Source organism: Megascapheus bottae, chromosome 1 (assembly GCF_031878675.1).
Source record: "Megascapheus bottae isolate mThoBot1 chromosome 1, mThoBot2.hap1, whole genome shotgun sequence".
Classification (NCBI taxonomy): domain Eukaryota; kingdom Metazoa; phylum Chordata; class Mammalia; order Rodentia; family Geomyidae; genus Megascapheus; species Megascapheus bottae.
The window spans coordinates 55,859,965-55,886,460 of record NC_143509.1 but is presented as its reverse complement, the minus strand read 5'-3'; the positions used below and the strand labels follow the sequence as shown (position 1 = coordinate 55,886,460).

At 41.6% G+C, this 26,496-nt stretch overlaps 1 protein-coding gene across 19 annotated transcripts in view; it reads left to right on the top strand.

Moving 5' to 3' along the window:
• Kalrn (kalirin RhoGEF kinase) overlaps window positions 1-26,496 on the top strand; it is a 598,249-nt gene that overhangs the window by 270,094 nt on the left and 301,659 nt on the right. For all 19 annotated transcript variants that reach the window (XM_090345067.1, XM_090345058.1, XM_090345042.1 and 16 more), the window contains exons 7-9: window positions 12,314-12,505; window positions 14,721-14,852; window positions 17,701-17,931. In XM_090345067.1, the coding sequence (XP_090201193.1) occupies window positions 12,314-12,505; window positions 14,721-14,852; window positions 17,701-17,931 (555 nt within the window). The remainder of the gene's footprint in view (window positions 1-12,313; window positions 12,506-14,720; window positions 14,853-17,700; window positions 17,932-26,496) is intronic.

Below are 26,496 nucleotides of genomic sequence, written 5' to 3'. Positions count from 1 at the left end.
AATACTCACATGAAAAGTTGCTTGGCATCATTAGTTATTAGGGCAATGTAAATAAAAATAACACGAGATGCCATTTCATACCCATTAACCAAACATCTCGATAACAAATGTTGTTGAGGACATGTTAAAGTCAGAAGCCTTATATATAGCTGGAAGGAGTGAGAAATGATGTGGGCCCTTTGGAATATTGTCTAGCAGTTCCTCAAACATTTAAAACTAGAGTTACGTATTACTAGTGATCCAATGCCCCCAATTTATACACAAGAGAAATAAAACATGTTCATACATTGTGTACATTATTTATAGCATCATTATTTATAATAGCCAAAAAGGTTTTCTTTAAAAAAATACAAGTGTCCATTAACTAATGAATGGATGAAGAAAAAAATAGTATATCTTTATAATGGAGCATTAATTATTATTTGATCATAGTAAGAATGCAAGTGCTAGTATTGAGGATGAAGCTCAGTGGTATAGCACTTGCCTATCATGTGCAAGGCTCTAAAGCTGCTAGACAAAAAGAAAGATAGAGTTAATGAGTGCTGTTATTTATATAAACAAACTTTGAAAATATTTTCCTAAGTGCTAGAAGCCACAGTAACTTATCAGTAACCTCAAACAACATTTAAGTTTTATTTGTTTGGTACTGAGGTTTGAACACAGGGTCTCTTGTATACTAGGCAGATGTTCTACTGCCTCCTACCCATTTTGTGTGCTAGTTATCTTTTAATGTAGGGTCTTGCTTCCTGCTCAGACACATGCCTGGACAATGATCCATCTATCTTGGTTTTCCATTATAACTGGGATTTCAGTTGCATATCACCCCTTCCAGCTTCTTTTCAGACTTTTCTGCCCAGGATTGGCCTAGAACTGTGATCCTCCTAATTTCAGTCTCCCACAAATCTAGGATGATAGATGCATATCACCATGTCCAACTAAAGGGTTACAAAGCAGCCTTATGAACTTTTCTATTTGGGTTTGCTTCAAATGCAATCCTTCTATTCTCAGCCTTTGAATTAACTAGGATTAGAGGCATGATATGGACTCTTACTTTTGAGAACCCCCCTCCCCACAGGGTATGACTTCAGCAGAGATGAACAGTTATCAGAAAAAAAGGTGGATAACAGCATCCATTGGCTTTTGTCAGACATTGGCCTGGGAGTCAGGATGCTTAAGAAGTGTTTGGATTACACAGTAGTCTTAAGGAACTATTAGTCTGCATGGCCTTTCAAGTTCTATATGACCCAGAACCTCTTTGTTTCTGTTATTCTAACACTAAAAATGGAAGTAAGGTCCCTTCCTGACTAGAATAAATGTGATCCACTTACCTGGGGGCTACACTGTGATTCCCAAGGCAGACCTTTCAGAGAATTCGATGATTGCAAAGAATAGCATGGAGCACCAGCCAGCCTATTCTTACTAATGGAGTTCAACAGGATGCAGTGTTTGTATTTCCACAAGCAACCTTGTGCATGGAATTTCCCTTTTTTCCCAGCTCAGTAGGAGAATAGATTTTATTTTCTGATTTACACAGAACCCATTTATGACCTCTGCTCTTGGCCCCATCATCAGCATGAAACTTGACTGATGAAGGAGATGAATGGAATATGCAGAGAGCATGGCTCTAGTTAGGCTGACCTCTGTGTGTGTGTGTGTGTGTGTGTGTGTGTGTGTGTGTGTGTGTGTGTGTGTGTGTGTGTGTGTGTGTACAGCACCATGCTTCCACTTGGACTGCCTTCTACAGTCAGCTGGATGTTTTAAAATAATTCATATCTGGGGCCGGGAGTTTGGCCTAGTGGTAGAGTGCTTGCCTAGCATGCACAAAGACCCAGGTTCAATTCCTTGGTACCACATACATAATAAAAAGCCAGAAGTGGTGCTTTAGCACAAGTGGCAGAGCTCTAGCCTTGAGAAAACCCAAGAACAGTCCTCAGGCCCTGAGTTCAAGGACCAGGACTGGCAAAAAAAATTCATATCTGGATCCAGCTACCCTAAATCCTTGTCTAACTCTATATGATAGAACCCAAGAAATCTGTACAAGAGTGAGAAGCAATTTGGGAATCATACGTGCTTTGCCCTGGGGACAAATTTTAAAGATACTGATACTTAGCCTGTGGAATTAGTTGGAAGGTGAGGGCTTCTTTGGGCTTGAGGAATATCTGATCCAGAGAATACCTCTTTTCATCCCTACTTCTTCCACCCCATCAGCTCTTCAAATGCCTCCTGTTCCTTCTCCCTTTAGTCTATTGCCTGCCATGTAGGGAGACAGGCACCTGCTCAGATAGTAAATACAAGGACAGTTTTCCTCGTAGGCAGAGGCTTCTTGGTGATACTTGAGTGTACAGTATTGTCTTTCTTGTTCTTGTTCCTTAACCTAGTTCCTTCTAAAATATTTTGCTGAACTGACCCACAAGATTTGGCTAGCAGCTCATAATTCTGCCCCAAGTCTGGCACTGGCCTGCTTCCACCTTCTCTTTGATCATTCACACCTTCCACCTGGGCCCCAGATTTCTTTCCCCTTCTGTCTCATTTGTTTCTCTGTCCACAGCCCCTAATACTTCTCTTCTGGCTCCTATCAGTTGCTCTCCACGGTCCTCTGTCAGCATGCTCCTTGCTTCGGGGTTATTTATGGGGTGCTCTCTGTGTTTGTCCTCTGAGCCTCATAGATCACCCACACACTTACACATATGATCTACCTACTCACTGCCAAGGAGTTAATTTGTCTGAAATGCAGCTGGAGCTGACACATGCCCCTTTTTTGAGGTCTCCTGGAGCTGACTGAAAGACATCAAATGGCCCGTGAAACCTAGTGCATCAGATGAGGCTGTGAGTCAGGACACACACATGAAATATGTATAGTAATAAGAAGGAGCAAAATTGCAGATGTCATTCTGGACCAGGGTAATAGCTGTCCTGAGAAGAAAAGAGGATGATAAAAGACCTCCAAGCAAGATGTTTGTAAATCAGGAAATTTGAAAGTGTGATAAGTCAGGACCAGGTGGGCTCATGGGAGGGAAGCAGTACAGGAACCAGAGGTCAGAGTTTGTAACACAACCAGAGTCCTGGAAATGAGAAAGGGCTGACGGATTTCCGTTAGCAAGTTCTTCTGGCTTCTTTTCACTGCCACATTGGTCTAAGCTGCCATCATCTTTTTCCTGGACAAATGCAGTGTCTCCCATTTGGTCTCTGCATCTACTTTGCTTCCCTATAGTCTATTCCCAACATATCAGTTCAATTGATCATGTTTTTCCTCTGTTTACAATGCTTTAAAGTGCTCTCATCTTTCTCAGGATAAAAGCGCAAGTTCTTTGAAATAGGCTGTACTTAGTAAAGGTGCCACTTACCTCTTGCATTTTAATCTCTTCAGCTTACTTAATCTGCCCAAATCACCCTGAGTTTCTTCTTGCTGTTTCTTGACCCATCATGGTCATTTCTGCCCTATGGCTTTGGCTCTGCTATTCAGTCTGCTTGGAACCTCTTCCTCCAGATGAGCACATAGTTTCCTAACTCTCTCATCCCACTTAGCACCAAACTCAGCTTGCTATCTCAGAGAAGTCTGCCTGGTTTCCCTTATGTAACATTCCCAAACCCTTAATACTCTATCTCAGCTGTATTTTATGAAACACCAAAATAACTGTATAATAAATCTTCATCAATTTATTTTCTGACTTTCCTACTATATTGCAAACTCCATGAACATTAGAATTTTATGTTGTGTCCCCTTGTTGTTGTACCTTGCCTTGTAGTGTTCAGTGAACAAATGGATGGATAAATAAATGGATAGAATAATAAATATAGGGCTGCAGAAATAAGGCAAAATGCTAATTAAATGGGCAAAGGTTTACCTTAATCTTAAACTGTCTTATGAATCTGTTTACCAGAGTAAGTAGCTTTGGATTTTCATGTGGGTAATTATTGCTCCAAGAAGGAAGAGGATAGAAGGCCACCTGTTGCCTCTCTGCCTTTTCTAGAGCTGGGCTAATCTGGAAATACCAGGACAATTAAAAAGACTAATGGTGAAACTTCAGAAGATATTTTTATTGAATTTTCTTTCCAGGTGTCCTATTTCTTTGAGATATGATATTTAACATCTCTGGATGAAATTTCTCTTTATCATAGTCTCTCTCCATTGATGGATATCCTTGGCCAGGCCCCCCTATTCTCATGTGTAAGGCAAAATACAACATTGCAGTGGGTGTGAGCATGAAGTTCCAACTACATCTCTGTATTTTATTTCTTATTTCTGACCACAGGTAAGGAATTTAAGTTCTCCAGAGGCTTACCACCCTAATCTATAAACAGAGCCTAAAGATAATACTTTTGTGGGGAAAGTCCTAAAATGAAGCATAGTCCTGCATTTTGGGCACAGCATTTGACACAGTGTTATTCTTAGCAAATATCCATCTACTGTTGTCCTTGTTTGGGGAAGCTCCTTGGAATTCCCAGCTGTGGAAAATGTCACATATTAATATGCATCCCATTCACCTGGAGAGCCTTGGTAAAATGATTCTATACAGAAGGCCAGGAGGACTGGTGTTCTGCTTTACTAACCAGCTTTCAGGTAATTCAACTACCACACTCTGGCTAGATGTCAGGTCCTCTACTGGAAAGGGCAAGAAGATAAAATACTCATTAACAAGCTTCCTGAAGTCTCGTCATATCTTCCATTTCTATGTTACAGGCAGCTTAAAATGACCACATTCCACCACCCAGAATAGTTGTTTTTTCCCAGTCTTTTCCTTTGTGCTGGTATTCCTGAATCTGATGCCAGCTTCACTTCCCTATCATTGCAATCCTCACAGAGACACTACTCCTTCCAAGGAGGTTTCACTCAGAACTTTTCCTTCAGCCTACTGCTGGGTTCCTATGGCCCTTGAACATATGGTCAGCACTTGTTTTTGTGGCTGCTTAATGGTTTGTGAGGCAATTGCTGGAGGAAACATCACTACAGCAAGCCAGGCCAGAGGGACAAAAGGCCTCAAGGGCCAGTATTATCTTGCTAAGCATCAGGCCTGTTTCTGCTCCTTTCCCCTCTCTAGCCAACAATGACAGATGGCTTCCACATGGTTTGACCTACTGTTCAGGCAGGTTTGACCAAATAGCCACCCATCAGCAGCTGCCCTGTTTGCCCACCCCCCAACATCCCCACGATAGCATCCTATGGTTTCAAGAAAGCAGAATTTAAAGGTTTAATTTCAAGCTCATCACATCTTGTGGCTGTTATAGTACATTTTCAAGCATGTACAATTCTTATTCCAGATGTTACCATTCCTGTGTCCATATGTTACTGAGGTGGGATCAGCAGGTTTACATGGTTATGCCAAACTAATTAATCATAAGCTGATATCTTAACAACTCCAGACCTACAAAAATGTAAATGGTGCACATGGTGTTATTGAAGAGGAAAAAAAAGGTGAGGCTGAGCTCTCCATTACTTTGACACAATCTCTTTCTTACAAAGCCTCTGAGAGCTGTATGGGGCATTCTCCAAATACTTCTCATAACTTTTTTAAAATGTGACAAAATAAAAATTTAATAAGCTGCTAGGTACAAGACAAATATATAGCAGTAAATGGAGGGATTGAACAGAGTAGGAATCAACCTGGAGACCTGAGTTCTCTCTCATTCATCCTCTTCATTTGTGACTTCAAACATGCCACTTGACTGATTTGATATTTTTAGTTATTTACTAGATGTTTTCAAGAAATACCTGATTTCTTTCAAGTCTCCTAAATGAGATTGTTACATTACCTTTGTTGCTGGAAAACTTTTAAATTACAAGATTTCTCATTCTTTATAAAAGTGATACTCATTAAAACTTGTTTATTTTGGTATATATTTTTAATTTAGAAGAAATAAAAGCTTTATCAAAGTCAGTGAGGTACAAAAACATAATTAAAATGTTGATCGATTATTATTTAGCCTAATCTATTAAAGATACATTATTTAAAAAATTTTAGACTACCAAATCTGTTCAAATTAAAAATTTAAAAATACCTCGCAGCCCTAACATTTTTCATAATGGGGAAGAAAGAAACTAGAAACAACCTTTGGGCCTTCATAAGAAGAATTAGGGCTTAGAGACATAGCTAGGAGGTAAAGTACTTGCATGGAAAGGCCCTAATTTACGCCCCCCCAAAAAGGAATGAGTTGGATAATATTCCTCTAGCTCTATCACCCATAGACAGCTGAAGTTTTGATTATTGTTAATATTGATAAGGAAGGAGAGTCTCCTCTGTAGTTTTTTTAAAGTATGTATCTGATATCTTATTTCTTTGTACTACTTTTAAAGTTTTATGAGGACATATCTTTTTCTGATTATTAATATATTTATATGTTTAAATGAGAAACAACTTATCTATATGAAAGAGAGTAGAGATTAGAAAAAGCACTCAAGGTAGGTTCCTACTAGTATGCATAATTGGTACAAAATAAGTACTCATAACTAATAATAAATAGGATGCTTTTCTGGTTTGCATATGTTTTTTCTTTGTTGAGGTAATACTGTTTATATGTATGGTCTTAGCATTTTTATTGAACGTTTGGCCTGAAAGGTTTTGCTGTATGCATTGGCCTTGTTTCAGTTCCCATAAGTTCGTTCTTTCTTTCTTTCTTTCTTTCTTTCTTTCTTTCTTTCTTTCTTTCTTTCTTTCTTTCTTTCTTTCTGTTTTTCTTTCTTTCTGTCTGTCTTTCTTTTTTGTCAGCCATGGGGCTTGAACTCTGGGCCTGGGCATTGCCCTGAGCTCTTCAGCTCAAGGCTACCACCCTATCCCTGAAGCCACAGCGTAATTTCCATTTTTCTAGTGGTTAATTGGAAATAAGAGTCTCAATGCCTGGGCTGGCTTTGAACCTTGATCCTCAGATCTCAGCCTCCTGAGTAGCTAGGATTACAGGCGTGAGACACCATGTCCAGCCTTTCCTATAATTTTTGAATTTAGAGAGTGATGGTCTCCAGGGCTTGTGAGTAGAACTAAGCCTCCTTAGGGAAAGTGGCCCCAAAGTAATGGTTATTATGTATCACCTCCTATGATGTTCCTATAGACATCAACACTTTAATTTTCATAGTAATCATTAAAAAGACATAGCCCTATTAATTGTAATGGAACTGCTTTCTTGGAAGTCATTAAAGATAAAACCTCTCTTTGATGACTTTCCACTGCCTCTCTATAGGTGATAAGACATCACATTGCCTTCAGGACACAAAACGAGGACCCCTGCACCTAGCATAGAGAAGAAGATTCCAACATTTTGTGATCCAGACTATGATAAGAAGAACAATCTGTCCTGTTCCATGTGGACAAGATGTTCTCACTTATAAGTGCTCTAGACTTAGCCAGAGCAGTTGGAAGTACCATAAGTCTATTCCAAGATACAGATAGATCTGTTACTCAACTTCTGATATGGAAGGACATTGCTTTGAGCTTGCCTCAGAAAGGTAGCTACTGGCACATTCTGAACTCTCGGATTTCTGGGTCAAGGAAATCTTGTAGGCAATTCAGGGCACTAGCCCTGAACTACAAGACCCTGAGGGTCTTGTGGGAGGAGTGCTATACTAACAAGGTCCTGATTGGCAGCTAGAGTAGATCTAACAACTGAAGGGTTGGGAAACATGGCAGATCCTATAGAAAAGGCCTCTTTCAGTAATAGATGGGACACTGTGATGTGCTTCCTGTAAAATACAATGGGATGTTGAACTACTTTTGTCTCTTGTTGGAATAGCTGAACAACTTGTCTGTTTATTGTACTTTCCACTAATTCTTTGATTTGGCTTATACCACTTGTAGAGTTAATATCAATCTGCTGGAACTAAATGAGAGAAAAGATATGGCTTCCATTACATTAATGGTTAGATGCCTGACTGTACACTTTTATCTCATGTAACGTTCTGTTCTGATTTAGAGTGGGGACTTATGGCCACAGGAGTATAAAGTTTACTCTTAACATTTAGGAGTCAAGTGGATGGGATTCAGATAATGTGCATTCTTGGCAATGATCTGCTGTTACAATCAGCCCCTGGACACAAAGTATAGTTACCAAAATCATAGCTTGTCTCAAACATTTATTTCAAGGACCATTTTCTTCTTTCACAGAGGAAATCTCATTTACAGAGAAATTTTGCTTGTGCTTTTTTTATGGAAAGTTATCATTATCTTGTAGATAATGGAATGTTTTTGAAGCCAGCTTCAGTAAGCCAGGGTGCCCCTGTAGGCAAGCCTGAAATCAAGAGTCTACCTACGAGTTCTTCAAGGAGAGTGACTGCTCCATCCATTTCAATTAATCACAGCAGTAGACAAGGGACCTTTCATCTTGTCATCTCCAATTAATTACTTTGGGAATGAAGCAAGAAAACTGAGAAATGTGTAGGTAGTAAAAGTGGAGGCAGAGTGGAAGCAATATATAGGATTTCATGTTAGCAAGATTTCACTGAAAATTAGTTTACTTTCCTGATTGTGATCAAAGTGATGAGAGAAGAGACTCTGAAGGCAAGTAAGATTGTCAGTTGGACTATGCATTTATAGAGTAAACCATAATTACATACCAGACTTTAAATACAATAATAATAATAGCACTGCATATGTATGGGAATTTAATAAAGAAATTTTGAAGTAAAAATTGAAGAAGATACTCATCAAGGAAGATTATTATTAGTCAAGTTATTACCTTCTGGGCATGGAAGCTGGGTAGCTTGAGCAACTCAGATCAGAGGGGGGGACTGAAGTGGGGGAGTAAGGAAGGCTAGCTGTTCCTGGGTCAGGTAGAGCCTGAAGAACTTGGACTTGATGTTCATATTAGCTGCCAATGAGCAAAGCAGAGATGAGATTGGGTTCTGCATTCCTAGAGAAAACAGCACTCACTCTGTTTACTTGGAAATGGTAGCTCTGAAATTATTTCATTCAATTCCCTCCTTTTATATGTGAGGAAACTGAGATACATAGTACTTAAGTAACATCTTATGTGAGTTCCAGAGAACTAGAGCTCATGTCTCTTGACTTCTGGTCTGGTAACTTTATGTCCTGCCTGATAACTTGATCAGCAGCAGGTGAAAAGACATTTGAGGTTAGCAGGAGAGATTGCAAGAGCCAGGCAGAAAGTTGAGGGCTAGGGAATAAGCTGGTTGGAAAAGAAGGTTAAAAAAAAGCCAGGCCAGGAGTTTGGCCTAGTGGTAGAGTGCTTGCCTAGCATGCACGAAGACCCGGGTTCGATTCCTTGGTTCCACATACTTAGAAAAAGCCAGAAGTGGTGCTGAGGCTCAAGTGGTAGAGTTCTAGCCTTGAGAAAAATCCAAGGATAGTGCTCAGGCCCTGAGGTCAAGCCCAGGACTGGCAAAAAAAAAAGCCAAAATATCCATCCCTGCTTGCCATGTCCCATGGACAAAGAACTCCCAAAGGTACTTTAACAGAGACATCTCTACTCACACAGAAGAACTATGTGGTAGACCATCCAAAGGCAGAGCAATATTATTAGGCCTACTGACTGTTCAGTGACCCTATTTATTCATCTTTTTCTGTCTTTAAACCTTGCTCTTTTCTTTTAAGTTATTGGAGACCTTCCTTGCCATTCCTTCCTTCTTTATGTCATTGTATTCAGGAACAACTGCAGTGTAGCGTCTATTTGCCTATTTCAAGTTCTAGTGTGGAGAAAGAAGATGAACTTAAGCAATGAAACTTGCAGGCGGATTCTGGTTTCTGAAAAAGAGGCATGGGGAAAAAAGTGAGCAAATCTATGAGTCAACATCCTGTTATCCCTCTATTGTGAGGGAAGCTGCTTCATCCTCTTTTGTAAAGCATAATTGTTAGTTTTAATAAGATATTCCCTTGCCCACTGATAAAGAAACACATAATGTTTTCTGTGCTAGTGTCTGTGACATAACTCTGGCTTTGTTTTATGTTAGTTTTTAGTAATCAACTATGATCACATGTTTAAGTATTGAAGGAGACCTGGGAGAACCAGCTACTGCCCCACCCCATTGAGTAGAGGAAGCCCCTTCCCAGTATATCTGCCAGTGGCACAGATCCTTTCCCTCAGAATACTCACAGTGACTTGCTTCATTTTGTTTTAAATTACTGTTATTTTGAGGATTTGTTTTAAGTCTCAGCTGTGAACCCCTGAGGGCAGGGAATGGGTGGGCAGGAATTCTGTCTCATTTTTCTTTGATCTCCTACAGCCCCCCAATGCAGAACCTGGCCCACTCTCCATAAATATTTCAATGAGTGACAAGCTGTTAATACTCTCCTGAGGCAGCCACAGTGGGGCATCTCTGATAGCTACAAAGTTCACCTCCCTTGTTCTCCGAGTGGGAGGAGAATGTAAACAGGCAGTGATGACAAAAGGCTGCCAGCTATAGGATGTGGCTGGGGGCAGGGTAGTATCCTACTTACTGTTTTCCTTGAATTCCTTCTGACCAAAGCTTTCCCCAGGATAGAAAAAACAAGATTTGGTAGGTAAATCTGGATAAATCGAGAGGTCCCAGGATTTGACTCAGTTTAGAAGGATAGCTCTGTCAGGCATTGTCAATGTTCTAACTACATCCCCTCAGCCTACTCACTCACCCCTTGGGATGGGCTGGTGTACAAATGGTTCATATGTGACAACTTCCTATTGTGATAACTCTCTGACCTGAGAATGTGCTTTGGCTGTATGTGGATCAGGCAAGAAGTGCCAAGGACTTACTTTAAGAGGGACCGTCGGCCAAGAATGTGACCTAGTGGTAGAGTACTTTCCTGGTATGCACGAAGCTCTGGGTTCAATTCATCAGAACCACAAACACAGAAAAAAACAGAAGTGGTGCTGTGGCACTGTGGCTCAAGTTGTACAGCACTAGCCTTGAGAAAAGCCCCAGGACTGGCAAAAAAGAGGGACCATCAACCAATGAACAATGGGACATGGTGCATAAATGCCCCTAAATTCTTCACCCTCAGTGGGATAGCTTGGGAGATGTGTTTTGTGGAGTCAGAGTAATCTACCCCTTACACATTTTCCCTTCTTCTGTACTTCTTGGGAATGTGCCCAAATAAACTATCTGCTCCTAGTTCTTGTCTCAAGGTCTGCTTTGGGGAGAACCTAAACTAAGATAATGATAGGAGCAGGAAAATTAGGGACATTTTAGTCTTATTCCCTTAGAAGGCAAAATTAAAACCAGTACATGGTTTTTGTCCACTTCCAAGTATGGTGCTTTTTTTTTCCTATCAGTTCTATAAATAGAGTTTAATTTTCAGTAGAATTTGTGTCCTAGCTCAGAAAACAGGATTAATAATGATTTCTGAATCTTTGAAAGATAGTTATTCCATAACAATGGCCACTGATACTTTAGTTCTATTAGGGAAATGCAGTGTCAGGAAAGGTTCAAAATAGAACTGGTACATGTGGGGGAGGGGGAGTCATTAGACATCAGGATGAATTTGTGTTTAAGTACCTCACTTAACCTTTTAAACTTCCACAGAGACCTTTTAAATTAAGAGACCTTATCAACCTGGTCCAGGTTTGGGATCGAGTGTTTGATGATTGTGAACAGTGAAGATGAATGGGGAGCAGGAGGGAAGTAGAAAAGGAAAATAAAGAGCCTTCATTAAACTCACCCAATATTAATCAACTACACCTGAGCTAATAGAGCCTAGAGAAAATGCTGTTGCTGAAGGACATTTATTATCATTTGAGATCTATACTACTGTTTATAGTGAGGGTGTGTGAATAGCCTTCCTCTCTGTCCTGCTGCAGGCAGAGATCATAATTTAGAAGAGATCCCTGTGGATGCCACAATATTATCTGGCTGTTTTGACACCTCAGACAACTAATAGGAGACAGCAGTTAAAAATAACCAGGATCACTACTGTCTTGTGTTTGTAGAGAATTTCTTTTCTTTCCCTTCATAGAGAGGTTTTTCTTTTCTTTTTTCTGGCTTAGTAGGAAACAACACACACATGCCCATGAATTTTTTAATTGGTGAGCAAAGATGATCCTGAGTGTAAATAAAACAGGAAATGAAAGGAAGCAGCAAGTCAAGAGAGTCCCTAAAGTTGAACTTGGGGGATACCTGTAGAAGCCTTTTGGGACCAGTGGGGAAATGTTCTCAAGTTAAGCAGGGACAAGAAAGAGATCCATAGATTTATTTTTAGTATGGAAAAAAATGTTATGGCTCCAGACACTGTTTTGTATAAGCCCCAGTACCAATATAACAATATGACCTGAACTAACCTCTCTCAAACCTGGTGTGTTGGGCAAATCCTTTCCCCAAATATTCACTCAGCCCAAAAGTGGCCCCATGTTTGTCTTTTTAGCCTGCCCTACTAAGTGTTCCCTCTCCTTTGCTTCTTAGAATGCCTATGTCAACATCAACCGCATCATGTCTGTGGCTTCACGCCTCTCAGAGGCTGGCCATTATGCTTCCCAGCAAATCAAACAGATCTCCACACAACTGGACCAGGAATGGAAAAGCTTTGCGGCGGCCCTGGATGAACGCAGCACCATCCTGGCCATGTCAGCTGTGTTCCATCAAAAGGCTGAGCAGGTAAAGGAGGCCCAGAGACCTGCTGTGGCTGCTTGTAGTTGGTAGGGTTCAAGAACAAGGGATGGCAGGGGCCTCTTTAAAAAGAGAGCCCCTGCTGTCACCCAGGCACTGCTAAAGAGCTGCAACACTAACCTGACTTCTGTGTTGTCATTGGTACCTCTTAGTGACCTTAATTTTTCATACAAGTAGGAGTGGATTCAAAAATCTGTTAACATTGTGCTTGGCAGGAGTATGTGGCTAATCTCATAGAGCTGTTATAAGGCTATGACATGACCAATGAAATGTCAAAACTAAATGGTGGGCATTATTATTTCATAGGCTGATATGTTTTCATTTTCCCCACCTTTGTTTCTCATCTGTAGTCTTCCATGTGCTAAGAATCTATCTCTGTCTTTTCCTTAAAAAAAAAAGTTGTGACTTGCTCATTCCAATACTAGATGAACATTGGTGTCCAATCTCTAATCCTGTCTTCCACTGGCACATTGTATTCAAGGTTTATCTAGATTGGCAGGAGTGTCTGTACTTCCCTTTGTCTCTGCATTTTTTTCTCTTCAAGCTGACCATTGTATGAAAACTGTTAGGAGACTCCTACCATAGTGTTACAGAGAAATCCCAAGGGCCTGGAGAAAGTTGTTTTTCCCAGGGATGATACAAGAATGTCATCTTGCTGTCAGGTTCCTCTGGAAGGTAGTTACTGCTGGAGTAAAAACTCAACAAAGATACTTCTGAGATTTCACAAGTACCTGCAATCTGATGCTGGATGGCACCTGGCATTCTTCCAGAATGGCTGAGAGATGACCTAATGTGTCAAAAGACACACCAAATGGAAAATCAACCACAACAACCAATAGTCCAGAGGCTGAAAGCTGTCAGTGACACCCACATAAGCAGTCAAGTCATTGCAGAAGAAAACAAAAGGCCCTGCTGGGGCTTGCTTTATTTAATATTTTCTGAGTTGGATTTCAAGCAATTTTATTTGTATCTATTTTTTAATGCAGTTACCTTTGGTATTACTAGTCCTTCAGGGAAACTCATAAACCATCCTTCTGCTTAGCTGGGGCGGGGGAGGGGGTAAACGATTCAAGACCATTTTTTTCCATGCGTTTATTTAGCAGCTCTTTATTGTTCTCCTATGGGCTATTCTAGGCAATGAGATAAAAAGGTATTTAGGCAATTAATTTAATAGAGCTGTGCACCCAGGCGAGAGGAATCAGACACTCCAGACTATTGGGTGAAGAATGATTTACATTTTAAAGGTGTACTTTTCCACCCAATAAATCTACGTGATTTCAGATAGCTTACCCTTTGTGCATGGAAACCCATAGTTTTCCACAGTTGTTAATTTTAATTTTAAAATAATTAGATGTCTGTGAAGATCTGTGTCTATATATCCGGGCTCAGAAGCCATTGCCACCAGAGACTCAGTATCTCTCCCCCTACCCTGTCTTCCCTGTTCCTATCAGCTCCTCCCTCCTCCTCCCTGCTCAGGGTTCTGGCTCAAATGGGAATCCTATTGAACCCTAAAACACCTATAATATTAGCTACTTATGAGGCTGAGATCTAAAAACTATAGTTCAGGCAGGAAAGTTTGTGAGACTCTAATCTCAATTAACCAACCAAGCGTTGGAAGTGGAGCTGTGGCTCAAGTGTTAGAATACTGGCCTTGAGCAAAAAAGCTAAAGGATAACACAAGCCCTGGTACTAGCAAATTAAACACACACACACACACACACACACACACACACACACACACACACACCCTTCTGTCTCTTGTGGCAACAATCTCCCAGGTACTCATGGCAGTGCTGTGGAGGTGTTCATTGCTTCTCTTCACATCTCAGGCTAGGTGCACACTGTGAAGCATGGGTGGGCAACCTCTCATTCCCCTTCATGAACTCTTCTGCATGACTGTGTGTGTGTATAGAGCAAAGAACCATTGTGTGTCCATGGCTGTGGTAAGCTGTGTGCACATCTGTACTTGGTAGTTGCTGTGTAGGCGTAACCTCTTAAATACCCAGACTATTTGCCTTGTTCCCTAGTTTCATAATTGATGTCTTTGCAGAAACTATGCTTCTCAAATAGCACCCTGTGCTGGTCTTCTTAGTAGGCTTTAGCTCCTCCCACTGCAGAAAACTCAAAAATCCTCATGCTTATTTCCAAGCTATTTGACATAAGTCACCCATTCCTCACTCATCTACCTGGCATCTCCTTCCAGTTCCTGTCAGGAGTGGATGCTTGGTGCAAGATGTGCAGCGAAGGTGGCCTGCCATCTGAGATGCAGGACCTGGAGTTGGCAATTCACCACCACCAAACCTTGTACGAGCAGGTGACCCAGGCCTACACAGAGGTGAGAATGGAGAGGGCAACCAATGGGCTTGGTGGGTGGGAGAGGATTGCCTTGTAAGCTATGGAGTAGCGTGGATCAATTAAGAGAAGCAATTTGCCTTCTCTCAGAGATATGCTTTTAGGAACCATCATCTGTGAACAGATCTGCAGGCAGAGTAAATGCCATTAGAGTCATTACTGGGGCCTGTAGTAAGCAGCTCATAAAAAAATACCAACTTTCTTACTAGAAGACCTAAAGGAAGATATGGATGAGAGCAGTGTACAGAAGTAAGATGAGTAAGATGCTGTCATCGGTGTGAAAGACAAACAAAAAGGCTCATCCCCTGGATAGCAAAGCTGAGGGTTCTATAGGGTGAAAAGGGGGCAGCTTCTTGAGTAAAAGCTTCTGTTTGAGTAAAAGAATCTTCAGGGACATTTACAAGTAGATTAAGTAGTTGGTATATGTTCCAGGATGCAGCTAAGGGGTTGAAAGAGATGGATGGGGTAGAATGCTAGGTAAGGAGGGTAAGTAAATGTATCTCTGACCTCTTGGGCAACATCAGTGAGAAGATTGCTTATTATAGTTCCCAGACTATCAGACAATGGCAATTTGAAGATTAGACTTCCAGGTCCCACTCCAGACTGGAGCAGAGTGTCAATATATGGGACCTAGAACCTGTATTATATTATCAGCTGCCCTGAGTGAGTTTGTTGCTTGTTGAAGTGGCTTTTGGGTAAGAATAAGGCTTCTGATAGAGTGAAAATTGGGTTTGAGAGCCAGGAGCATGGCCTAGTGGTAGAGTGCTTGCCTAGCATGCACCAAGACCCAGGTTCAATTCCTTGGCCCCACATACATAGAAAAAGCTGGAAGTGGTGCTGTGGCTCAAGTGGAGCTCTAGCCTTGAGAAAACCCAAGGACAATAAAATAAAATAAAATAACTGGTCTCACTAGTTCCCTAGCAGTGTATCCTTGAGACGGATATGTTTACACTGTTTACACTTGTGCATATGAGTGTAATTAGACACAGACACAACTTTTACTCAGGCTCTACCAGCATGGGTCCTCCAAGCCCACTTTCAAGGTCTGAGATAGTCCCTGCTACAGTTGTGAAAACCAGAGTAGAACTCACATTAACCAGATTTCCAGAATTTGGCCCTCCCTTTCTAAAAATCTTGCCTGAGATATAAGGCCTAAAGAAAGCATTTATTACAGATTTACTGAACAGTGCTTTCCTGAGTTTGGCCATAGGACATTTGTCTTACATATCTGGAGTGCATTGCCTCTGTATTATGTATAAGTTACCGCTCCTGAATAAGTTATGGGAGATAGAATGGTGGGAATCAGGGGTGGAGGGTTTCCACTCCTACCTCAACTGCTCTCCATTGTAGTACTTCTCCATGGAGGTTAAATCCATACACCCCCATCCCAAGAGGGGTTCTGTGGCCTTGTAATTGTCAGCTACCAGTAGGGTGTGTTCTGGACCTACAACCAGTCCTGCAGTCAGAAGTTGTTGCAAGGCTGCAAGCAGCACCTGGTACACCATCAGAGAGAGCAACAGAAACACTCCCCCTTCCTATTCTGCTGGTATGAAGAGAAAATCACTTTAACTTTAACCCAATTAATTTGATCACAGAATTTTTTTCAGTTCTGAGGTGCTCATTATTTTAGACTGGGAACGCAGTCTTTACTGTGAACTCTGCCAAGCGCTTGCAGAACCACTGGTGTTGATCCTGGAACGTTACTTTCCAGAATTTCTTGTTTTTCAAATTCTAATGGCAGGAATAATAGGATACCACTCCAACTATATCACCTCTGCAGGTGAGGCTGGGAGCCCAGGAATATGACTGGAATCTCCACAGTCTTACTGTGTGTCTTCTAGAAAGATGTTTGTCAAGAGAAAGAAGGGGGTTATATCCAGGGAAAAGACAGAGAAAATAGATGAAGATATGAGAACAAAATGGCGAGGAAATAAAGAGGAAAATAGGAGATGATGAAGATAGAATCAGCAGCCAATACTATGTGCCTGTCTTTAAATCAAGCACCGCACCTGTGTCAACTCATTTAATACTCACAACTAGTTGAACTAGTGCAATTGTCATTACTCTTACAGAAAAGAAACAGGCTTAGAGCTTTCAATCATCCTTGTAGAAGTTTGATGCCAGGTAGATGAAGCCAAAGAAGAAAGAGCAGGTGACATTTACAGTGGTGACATATTTTCCTTCATTTCTAAAATGAAGTTCTGCTGTTCACACAGTCATTGAGTCACTCTGGATACTCAATCAAGCACCTACTGTGTGCCAGATACTGTCCCAGCACTAGAGACAGAGGACAAGAGCTGTCTTTGGGCAGTAAGAGGGCCTAGGAGTTTGGCCAAGTGGTAGAGTGTTCATCTAGCATGCACGAAGCCCTGAGGTTGATCCTCGATACCACATACACAAAAAAAAAGCCGGAAGTGATGCTGTGGCATCACAAGTGGCAGGGTACTAGCCTTGAGCAAAAAGTGTCCAAGGACAGTGCCCAGGCCCTGAGTTCAAGCCCCGGGACTGGCAAAAAAATTGTAAGAGTGAAAGAGGGTCTCACAAACTGGCCAGCACTCTGTGTCCCTCTCCCACCCTGCCTCAGGTTTGTGGCTGGACATCACAGCAGCTGTGACTGGCCCGGCACCCCAGAGGTGTGAGTAGCTAACACATTGTGTGTGATAAGCTTGGTGGGATTAAGATTCTCTGGACTAAGCAGGGACACTCCTTACCTCCCAGGCAGACACTCCTTGCCTCTTTCTGGGCCCTGTATTTACTTATCACCCTTTCCTAGACCTGGTTTGCTTTTTGTGTGTTTTATTATTTTAACCTGATTTCCCTTCCTCCTGCAGGTCAGCCAGGATGGCAAAGCATTATTGGATGTGCTGCAGCGCCCACTGAGTCCTGGGAACTCTGAGTCTCTCACAGCCACAGCCAACTACTCCAAGGCAGTGCACCAGGTACTGGACGTGGTCCATGAAGTGCTGCACCACCAGCGGCGGCTTGAGAGCATTTGGCAGCACCGCAAGGTGCGGCTCCACCAGCGGCTACAGCTCTGCGTCTTCCAGCAGGATGTACAGCAGGTAACAGGTTCTACTCCTGTCTTCTCTCCCACAAAGCTGATGGACCTTGACCCCCTTATCTGGTGATCAAGCCTGGGGAAGCCCATATTGACCAGAGGTTAAAGGGCAATTCAGCCCCTAGCTTCAACCCGACATCCTGGAAAAATAATACAGAAAGTGCCAAACAAACAAAAAAAGACTTCTTCATCACATGCTTTTGTTATTGTTATTATTAAGGAGATATACAAAGTGATTACAATTCCGTAAGTCAGGTAATGAGTACAATGCTTCTTAGAGAATGTTACCCCTTCCTTTGCTTTCCTCCATACTCCCCCTCCCATCCTTGCCCACAAGTTGCATAGTTTTATGTTTTACATAGTATATATTGAATATAGTATGTAAATGCATACATATACATGACTGTAATGCTTCTTTTATTATCATTTTTGAATGGAGGTGGTAACTTGGGTTTTAAACTGAAGGTCTTGCACTTCCCGAATATATAGTCTATCACTTGAGCCATAACCCCAGTCCTCCCTTTAAAAAATGCAAAAACTTTTATAGTTATTTTTGAGGCAGAGTCTTAACACTTTTTCCCTCCAAGCTGGTTTTTCCTCTGTTTCCTGAGTAGCTAGGATTACAGATGAATCACCACACTTCACCTTGTTTATTGTGATAGGGTCTCACTTTTTATACAAGTTGGCCACAAACTATAGTCCTTCTTCTGTCTATTGCCTACTGTTAGACTTACAAGCAGTTTTTAGATTTTTTTTATATAGCTTTTTACTGTGTAACTCAGGCTGGTCTTGAACTCATAATTTGCCTACCTCACCCTCCTGAGTGTTAGATTATAGGTGTACAACACCTTGGATAGTTAGTCCTGTGCTTTTTGCCTGAGAAGCACTGACTAGTGTTGGAAAATAAGACTCAGTCTCAGAAAAAAAAATTCTTTGTGATCATATAATACACTTTTATGTTGGTACATGACCCCCATGCAGGCAGTGTGACTGCTACATAACTTAGGGGCTATCAGAGTTGGACCCTCCCTGGAATGAACTCACTTGTCTATCAGGGACAAGGTGTCCTGCTCAAGTGAAGGTGACAGAGACTTTCAGATTTGCTAACTTAGCGGGGCCTGAAATGCAGACTTAAAAGATGGGCCATTTTTTTTCTGTATAGTCCATGAGTACAGGTTACTTCTGTCTTTATATGTCTTTTTGCATGATTACCCCAGTTGTAGCTTTTATTTCCCTGAAGATAATAGACAGCCTTGCCATAGATGCCCTTTCAGAGGAAAAGTCCCTTCTTTACACCTTGCACTTTCTATTTCTCTGTCCTTGGACATCCTGGGGGATTTGTGCAGAGGACTGGGGTGGGAAGTGCCAGGTGGGAGCTGGGTGAGATCAGGGTCAGTGGTTTCCTGAGTTTTCTGTAGGAGGCAGGCTACAAACACTTGTTTTCATACTTTCTGTAGTCACCATGTAATTTCAGAATCATACACATGAAATAATGAGCCACTCAACTTGCACTTTTCTGTGCTGTTTTTTTATTATCATAAATAGAGGGGTCACAGTTACATTTGCTAGACAAAAGGTATATCACTTCTCTCTTCTGTGCTATTGACCAGGTAAAATTCCAAGGTATAGCAGGATAAGACCTGGGAGAGTGAGATTCTCATGGATGTCTTCTCATCTGTTGTTGGGAGGGACCTTGTGACAAGCAAGATAGGAGATGATCTTATTGCTATGACAGTTTTCTGGTGGTAGAGGCTTGCCAAACAGCTGATTCCAGCCATAGAAGGGCCTCTCCTCCTTCCTTGGCCTTCTTAACTCCATGATAGTGTTCCTTTCTGGTTGAAGTGGTATGGAGTCATCAGAGAGGTGCCTCAGCTTCGAGACAGGCCATTGCTCATGTACTATCCAGCTCTGATAATCTTGCAAGGCCAACGAGATGGTAGAAGTGAATGAGTCAGTTGCCTGATCCTGCCATCTGGAGCCATCCAGATAAATACATCATCCTGAGCACATAGAGCAGGGGGCTTTGTGTGATTGAGACTAAGTGAGGTGCCAGCCTCACAGGGACAAAAGAGTGGGTGTGTCTATTTCTGTGAACTCTTCATGACTCCCTGAATTGATCCAAGCCACAGTCTGTGGAATAGTGGATGGTACAGTCTGCTGAACTATTCTTTCCTTCTATTCTTAGGGCTGTAGCCCCAGGCTGGAGAGTAGCAGAGCAAATGCAAGGAGGGGCAGGAGAAAGGCTTCCCTAAGAGGAAATGGCAAGCTATGCTTAGGCTCTCAGGAGTCAGATGTCATCAGACTTCCCTGTGAGCACATAACGTCTTCACTGAAATGAAGAAAAGGCATGATAAAACTACATATATGCCTATTCTATCATGTACTCTTTTTTTATATCTTATTTTTTTATTGTAATTAGTAAAAGGGTTACATGATATTTGCCAGATAGAAGGTGCATTAATTCACATACATTGATACCCTTTCACATGTCTTGGTACCCATTTCCCTCCCCCCCACACACTCCCCACCCATCTTGGTTTTCCCCCCTTCCCTATCAAATTTCAAATATCATGTACTCTTAAAAATGAGAGCCTTCGGCCAAGAGTTTGGCCTAGTGGTTAAAGTGCTTGCCTAGCATGCATGAAGACCCGGGTTCGATTCCTCGGTACCACATACATAGAAAAAAGCTGAAAGTGGTGCTGAGGCTCAAGTGGTAGAGCTCTAGCCTTGAGAAAGTCCAAGGACAGTGCTCAGGCCCTGAGCTCAAGCCCAGGACTGGCAAAAAAAAATGAAAGTCTTCCAGTTCATTACATTGTCAGCACTGTACAGAATCCAGCAGAATATTACTGTGAGCGAAAGTCTGGATGTTCTGTGAGAGCCAATCTCCTAAGATGGTTCATTCCACTGTTCTTTACAGAATATGTGGATAAGACCTCTGGGAACATGACTGTGTTCACTCCCCTACTTGCTCACTGTGCTGCTGACACTGGGACAAATGAAAGGAAACCTGTGGCAAAGGGAAGGTGAACAAACCTTGTCATGGGTCTCCATTGCTTTTCTGACACCTAACCACTGTATTCAACAGGTGTTAGAACTGTGCTTCAGAGGATATTCAACTCACACACTTCAAAGCAGAGTGAAAGACTAGATCTTTGGTCTCCAGATTCCCAGCTGTGTATGAGCCTCCTGGCTTTTAGGATCATACAACACAAGTCACTTTTCTGCTTTGTGTTCCCATATTTGTCCATAATGAGAAAGGCAGAGAGAGAGGGGGGAGAAAAAGCTTGATAATATGTTCACATTTGTGTCCTTATCATTTATGAACTGTGTTGACTCATCTCATCCATTCCAATATCTCCTTGAGAATAGAAACAAGGGCTTCTTCCTCTCTAGGTCTCTTACAGCTCTTAGGTGGTTTTTGTTTGTTTGGTTGGTTGGTATCTGTTTTTGCCAGTCCTAGGGATTGAACTCAGAGTCTGACCTCTATCCTTGGGCTTTCTCAAGGCTAGTACTCTACCACTTGAGCCACAGCACTACATCCAGTTTTTTCTATGTATATGGTACCAGGGAATGGAACCCGGGTCTTCATGCATATTAAGCAAACACTCTACCCCTAGGCCAAACTCCTGGCCCCTCTTAGGTGTTTCTGCATGTATCTGAGTCTCTCATTATGTTTTCTGAGTAGAGCTGAGATTATCAGAAAATCTCTTCTTCTTCTTCTTCTTCTTCTTCTTCTTCTTCTTCTTCTTCTTCTTCTTCTTCTTCTGCTGCTGCTGCTGCTGCTGCTGCTGCTGCTGCTGCTGCTGCTGCTGCTGCTGCTGCTCCTGCTGCTGCTGAGCGAATATCACTCAGCCCTCCTCTACAATCTATCCAGTAGTTGCTTTGCTGGTGAGCATCTAGGGTTTACCTGTGAGAACTGTAATATAGGTATCTGAGGTTCCAAGTGTTTACATCCCATGCAGAGGTCACAGGGACACAACCTCAGAGTTCATTCAGCATCATGAACTTATCAATTAACTTATCAATTATAACATCAATTATTCAACAAATTCAGGCTTTTGCAATGGGCTAGCACTGCACTGGTTAGATAGAATTGCACAGATCAAACACATTAAAAGTTTTAAAGAACAAGTCTACCATAGCATGCCAGTCAGTACATAGGGTGATAAAGTATGGATGGAACAGTTCTAGGTAAAGATATAAGAAATCTGAGTTGATGCTTTGGAAAAGGAAAGAATTGGCTGGGCCCAAAACACTTAAGTGCATTCGGAATCCAGAGATACTTACTGAAGTAACCTCTGGAAAGACCATGTACAAGCATCAGTATCCAACTCAATGCAGTCTCCCAGACAAGAGCTCTACCTCCGGAGTGAGATAGTGGAGTATAAATCCAATGTCTTGTCTGTGGGACCAGAAGATCATGCACAAATTGCCACAGCTCATGGTACTTTAGTTTCTTCACCTGTAAAACAGGATCACTAACAATACCCATCCTATGATGCAAGCACAGCACCAGCCTAGCACATAGTAAATTCTGTCTTGTTCATCTCATCCTTTTTGAGTGGTCCTTCAGCGCCCCCTGGTGTTTGTGCTGTTGGGAGGGGGGCTTCCAGCCTTAGTCTGCTGTTGGTACAGCTGCTGCATGAGTTAGCTGATTCTGTTTCATTCAGTGACAAAATCTTGAGCCAAGGACTGAAAAAAAATCCAATCTAACCTTCTATGTAGTTGATGAAATGGAAGCCCAGAGATGCCAAGTGGCTTGACCATAACCACACAGCTGCTCAGTGATCATGCTGGGACCAAAAGTGAACTCCCACTCCAGGTGTCCTAGGAAATGCCACAGGAGGAAGTGGCAGAGAGACAGAAAAGAGATGAGAAGATGCATTTACATGAGAAGGGGACACACATAGCCCCAACCTCATTAGGCAGGGAGCTGAGTAAAAAGTGTGTGGGGGGGATGAGGAATGAATGGGTGAAGAAAAAGACAAACAGACTATCCAGAGGGCAGATAAACATAGATGAGGAGGGAAGAGGAAGAAGGGAAAGATAAGAGAACCAGAGACTCTTGTTGGCAGGAAGTAAGTTGGCTTCTGCCTTCTCACTTATTGCCAATTCAGTAGTAGGTCTAGCCTAGGTGAGAATATATTATCCCTTAAGGTTCAAATCAGAATAAAGCAGGGAGATACAAACCAAAGATAGAGGCCAGTGAAAAATAGATTCTGTTTAAACATCTGCTGCTTGACACCTTTTCCTCTCCACAGGTATATTCTCACCTTTTTCTTCCTTGCTATGAATGAGAAGGATAGAAATGTCTTGAAGTAAAACTGGAATTTAGAGTCATTAAACTGAAGAAAGGACTGGATAGGGTGTGCTTGCCACTCTATTACTACTGGAACAATTTTTAGTCCTATTGTTTTTCCAGATTAGGAAAGTAATTTCCAGCTCAGAATGGTACTGAGCAATAGTCAGAAAAACACTTAGATAGCAATCAGCCTATCTCTGTCTTCTGTCTGCTTTTTTCCCCAACTCCTGTGCTTCCCCTGTGTACCAAAGGGCAAATCCAAGCCCAGTAGATAGACCACATTTATACTGGGAACAATCAAGAGTAACTGGGTGTTTCCTTCTTCTGAAAGGTGTAAATTCCATTCTGTTTTCTTTTTTTTCCTTAGCCCAAACTGTTTTCTCAGTACCCCTGCAGGCCATCTTGCTCTGCTTCCTACTTCTTCCTTAACCTCCCTGTTTGAGGGGTCAAGAATATGTAACATGTTTTGAAATACCTACTGTGTGCAAGGCAGTATTTCAGGTTACAGTCTTTCCCCTTGAGAGTAGACATACATAAACCTGAGGGACTGGCTGGCTGGGTTTTAGGCCAAAGAAGCAAAAGAGCTGATGGAGCAAAGGGTTCCCTCTGGTGGAGATGAGATTTGTGTTGGTCCTTGGCGCATACATGGAGCATAGGGAAGGCTAGAAAGCAGAATTAAGCTACTGGTACAGGGAAAAGGGAAATCTGGATTATCCCTGTAGGCAGTGTCAGTAGGAGTCATATATGGAAGGAGTTTGGCATGATCATGGTGGTATGAGGGGAAGGCCTATGTCCTCCATTACAGAAAATGTGTTATATTTAAGCAGTCCAATCAGGAGAACTATTGAGGGGGAAGTGATTCCTCCAGCATTTGTCTGGTGTGGTGAGTTAGCATTTTGAATTTGTGGAAATTAATATTAAAGTCCATAGTTCCTGTACTACAAATGAATATCAGCTGGTTCCATTAGTTTTTCTGGAGCCTCATGTGGAAAATTATAGCTTTTACTATGTTGATTCTTGCTTGCAAAAGAATGTCTGAAAGGGATTTTAAGCTCAAGATAGTCCATCTTTTACGAGCTATAGTGACTCTAGCATCTTAATCATGCTAAACCAGTTTGGATGTTGTATAATTCAATTGACAGCTTTGCACGATAAAAATGAGCACTCTCAGAATGATTACTAATAAAAAGTGACCAGAATGATGATGAGTCTGGAAGTCTAGGAAACATTGAAATGAATAAGGACAGGTTTGGGAGCTTCTGTATCCACTGAGCTGAGAGAATGACCACATGGTGATCCATTTTTGGCATTTGAAGTGGACTAGTTATTTGGTGCATACTTTTAGGAGATCTGGAACATCAGAAGGAGGACTGGTTCCAATCCCAATATCCTAGTACAAAGACTAAATTTCCATGAATGTTCTATTATTCAAAGCTGAGAGTAAATATTATCAAACCTCTAGTAATCCTTTTTCTTGCCTTTTCTGATTTTATGCACTATGGGGCAGGTGACTGCAAGTAACTGTTTGGGCCCCACTCTTCTTTTCTTTTTTTCTTTTTTTGGTGCCTGTCCTGCAGTTTGAATTCAGGGCCTGGATACTGTCTGTCTCTGAGGTTCTCTGCTCAGTGCTTACACTCTACCACTTGAGCCACAGCTCAACTTGTAGCTTATTTTGGTAGTTACTTAGAGACAAGAGTCTCATGGGCTTTTATGCCCAGGTTGGCTTTGAACTTTAATCCTTAGATCTCAGCCTCCTGATTACCTAGGATTGCAAGAGTGAACCATCACTTTTCATTTTTTATGTTCACTTTTAAATTAATCAAAAGTTGTTTATTTATTAGTACAGGTACTGAGGCTTGAACTCAGAACTTTAAGGATTCTTTTGACTTTTGCATTCAAGGCTTGTGCTCTACTCTTGGAGCCACACTTCTTTCAGCCTTCTCTTGGTTAATTAGAAATATGAATTCCATGGACTCTTTTTACCCTATGTGGCTTCAAATTTTGATTCTCAGATCTCGCCACCTAAGTGGTTAGGATTATAGGCATGGACCACAGCATCTAGCTCCACTTCTATACTGTACAATTTGAGACTTAGAAAGGTAGGTATACCTGTCTAGGGTCACATAGCTTGTGGCAGGTGAAGGAGACTAACTCAAGTCCACCTGACATCAAACTCCATTCTCTTGGTCTCTCCATTATGCTATAGCACTATGCTAGGTGATGAGAATAAAAGGGACAGCCCCTGTCCTTTGGGATTATAATTTCATGCTAGAAGATCAATACTCAAAGGATTTTTGGAGGTTACTTGGTCCAAAGGATGAGATTTGTGGATAATCATGTAGCTACTGCCAGCCTCAGATTGATTTTCAAGCTACCTGTGCCACAGAAACAGTCCTACTCATACTCTAACACATCCATTATGAAAAATTATCTTCTACAGTTATTTATCTCTAACAAAACTACCCTAAAATAGTCAACACCCATTGTCACAGTTATATGACTCAGGCTTATGGATGTTATTCTTTATGGCATATACCATGAATGGTTGCCATTTGCCCATGGTAGTAATTAAAATCTTTAAAGTTCTCAGTTAACTGTTTTGATGGTGATAATCTAGTCACTCACATATTTTTTCTGACAAATGATAGAGGGTTCTTTGAAAGAGTGTAGGGTTCTAGAAAGAGTGTAGGGTTCAAGCATAGATGAGTCAAGTAAGGGATGGAGGGAAGACTTGGCAAGATGATTTTCTGATGGGAGTAAAGGTAGGGAGGCATTCCCATCTGCCCCTGTAATATCCCCTTCTCAGAAGGACTGCTAGTATCTTTACTGTAGTAGAAGGCTGGTGCTCAGATCAGTGTGTTCCACTCTTCTCCATGTGTTCTTCAGCATCTGCCGTCGAAGCTTGCTGCTGGTATTCCTGAAGTCTTCCTTCCTAGGAACTTTATGAGCTCCTAATACCTTTTTCCTAGCTTCCGATTTCCCACTTTTCACCCACCACTGTACTCTGCCCTACTTTATGTCTACCTGGATTCCCTTCCCAGCCATTGCTCTATGGCCTTCTGCATAGGTGTTAACTTTGATCATTGTTTTTACTTTGTCCTGTCCTTTCTTTTCTTTTCTCTTCTCTTTTCAATTCTTTTCTTTTTCCTTCTCATATTCTTCTTTTCTGTGCTAGGAATTAAACCTAGAGCTTGGGACATGCTAGGCAAGTGTTCTACTACTGAGCCCTAACTTTGCTTTTTCCAAGTACAACTCTGTCCTGACTGA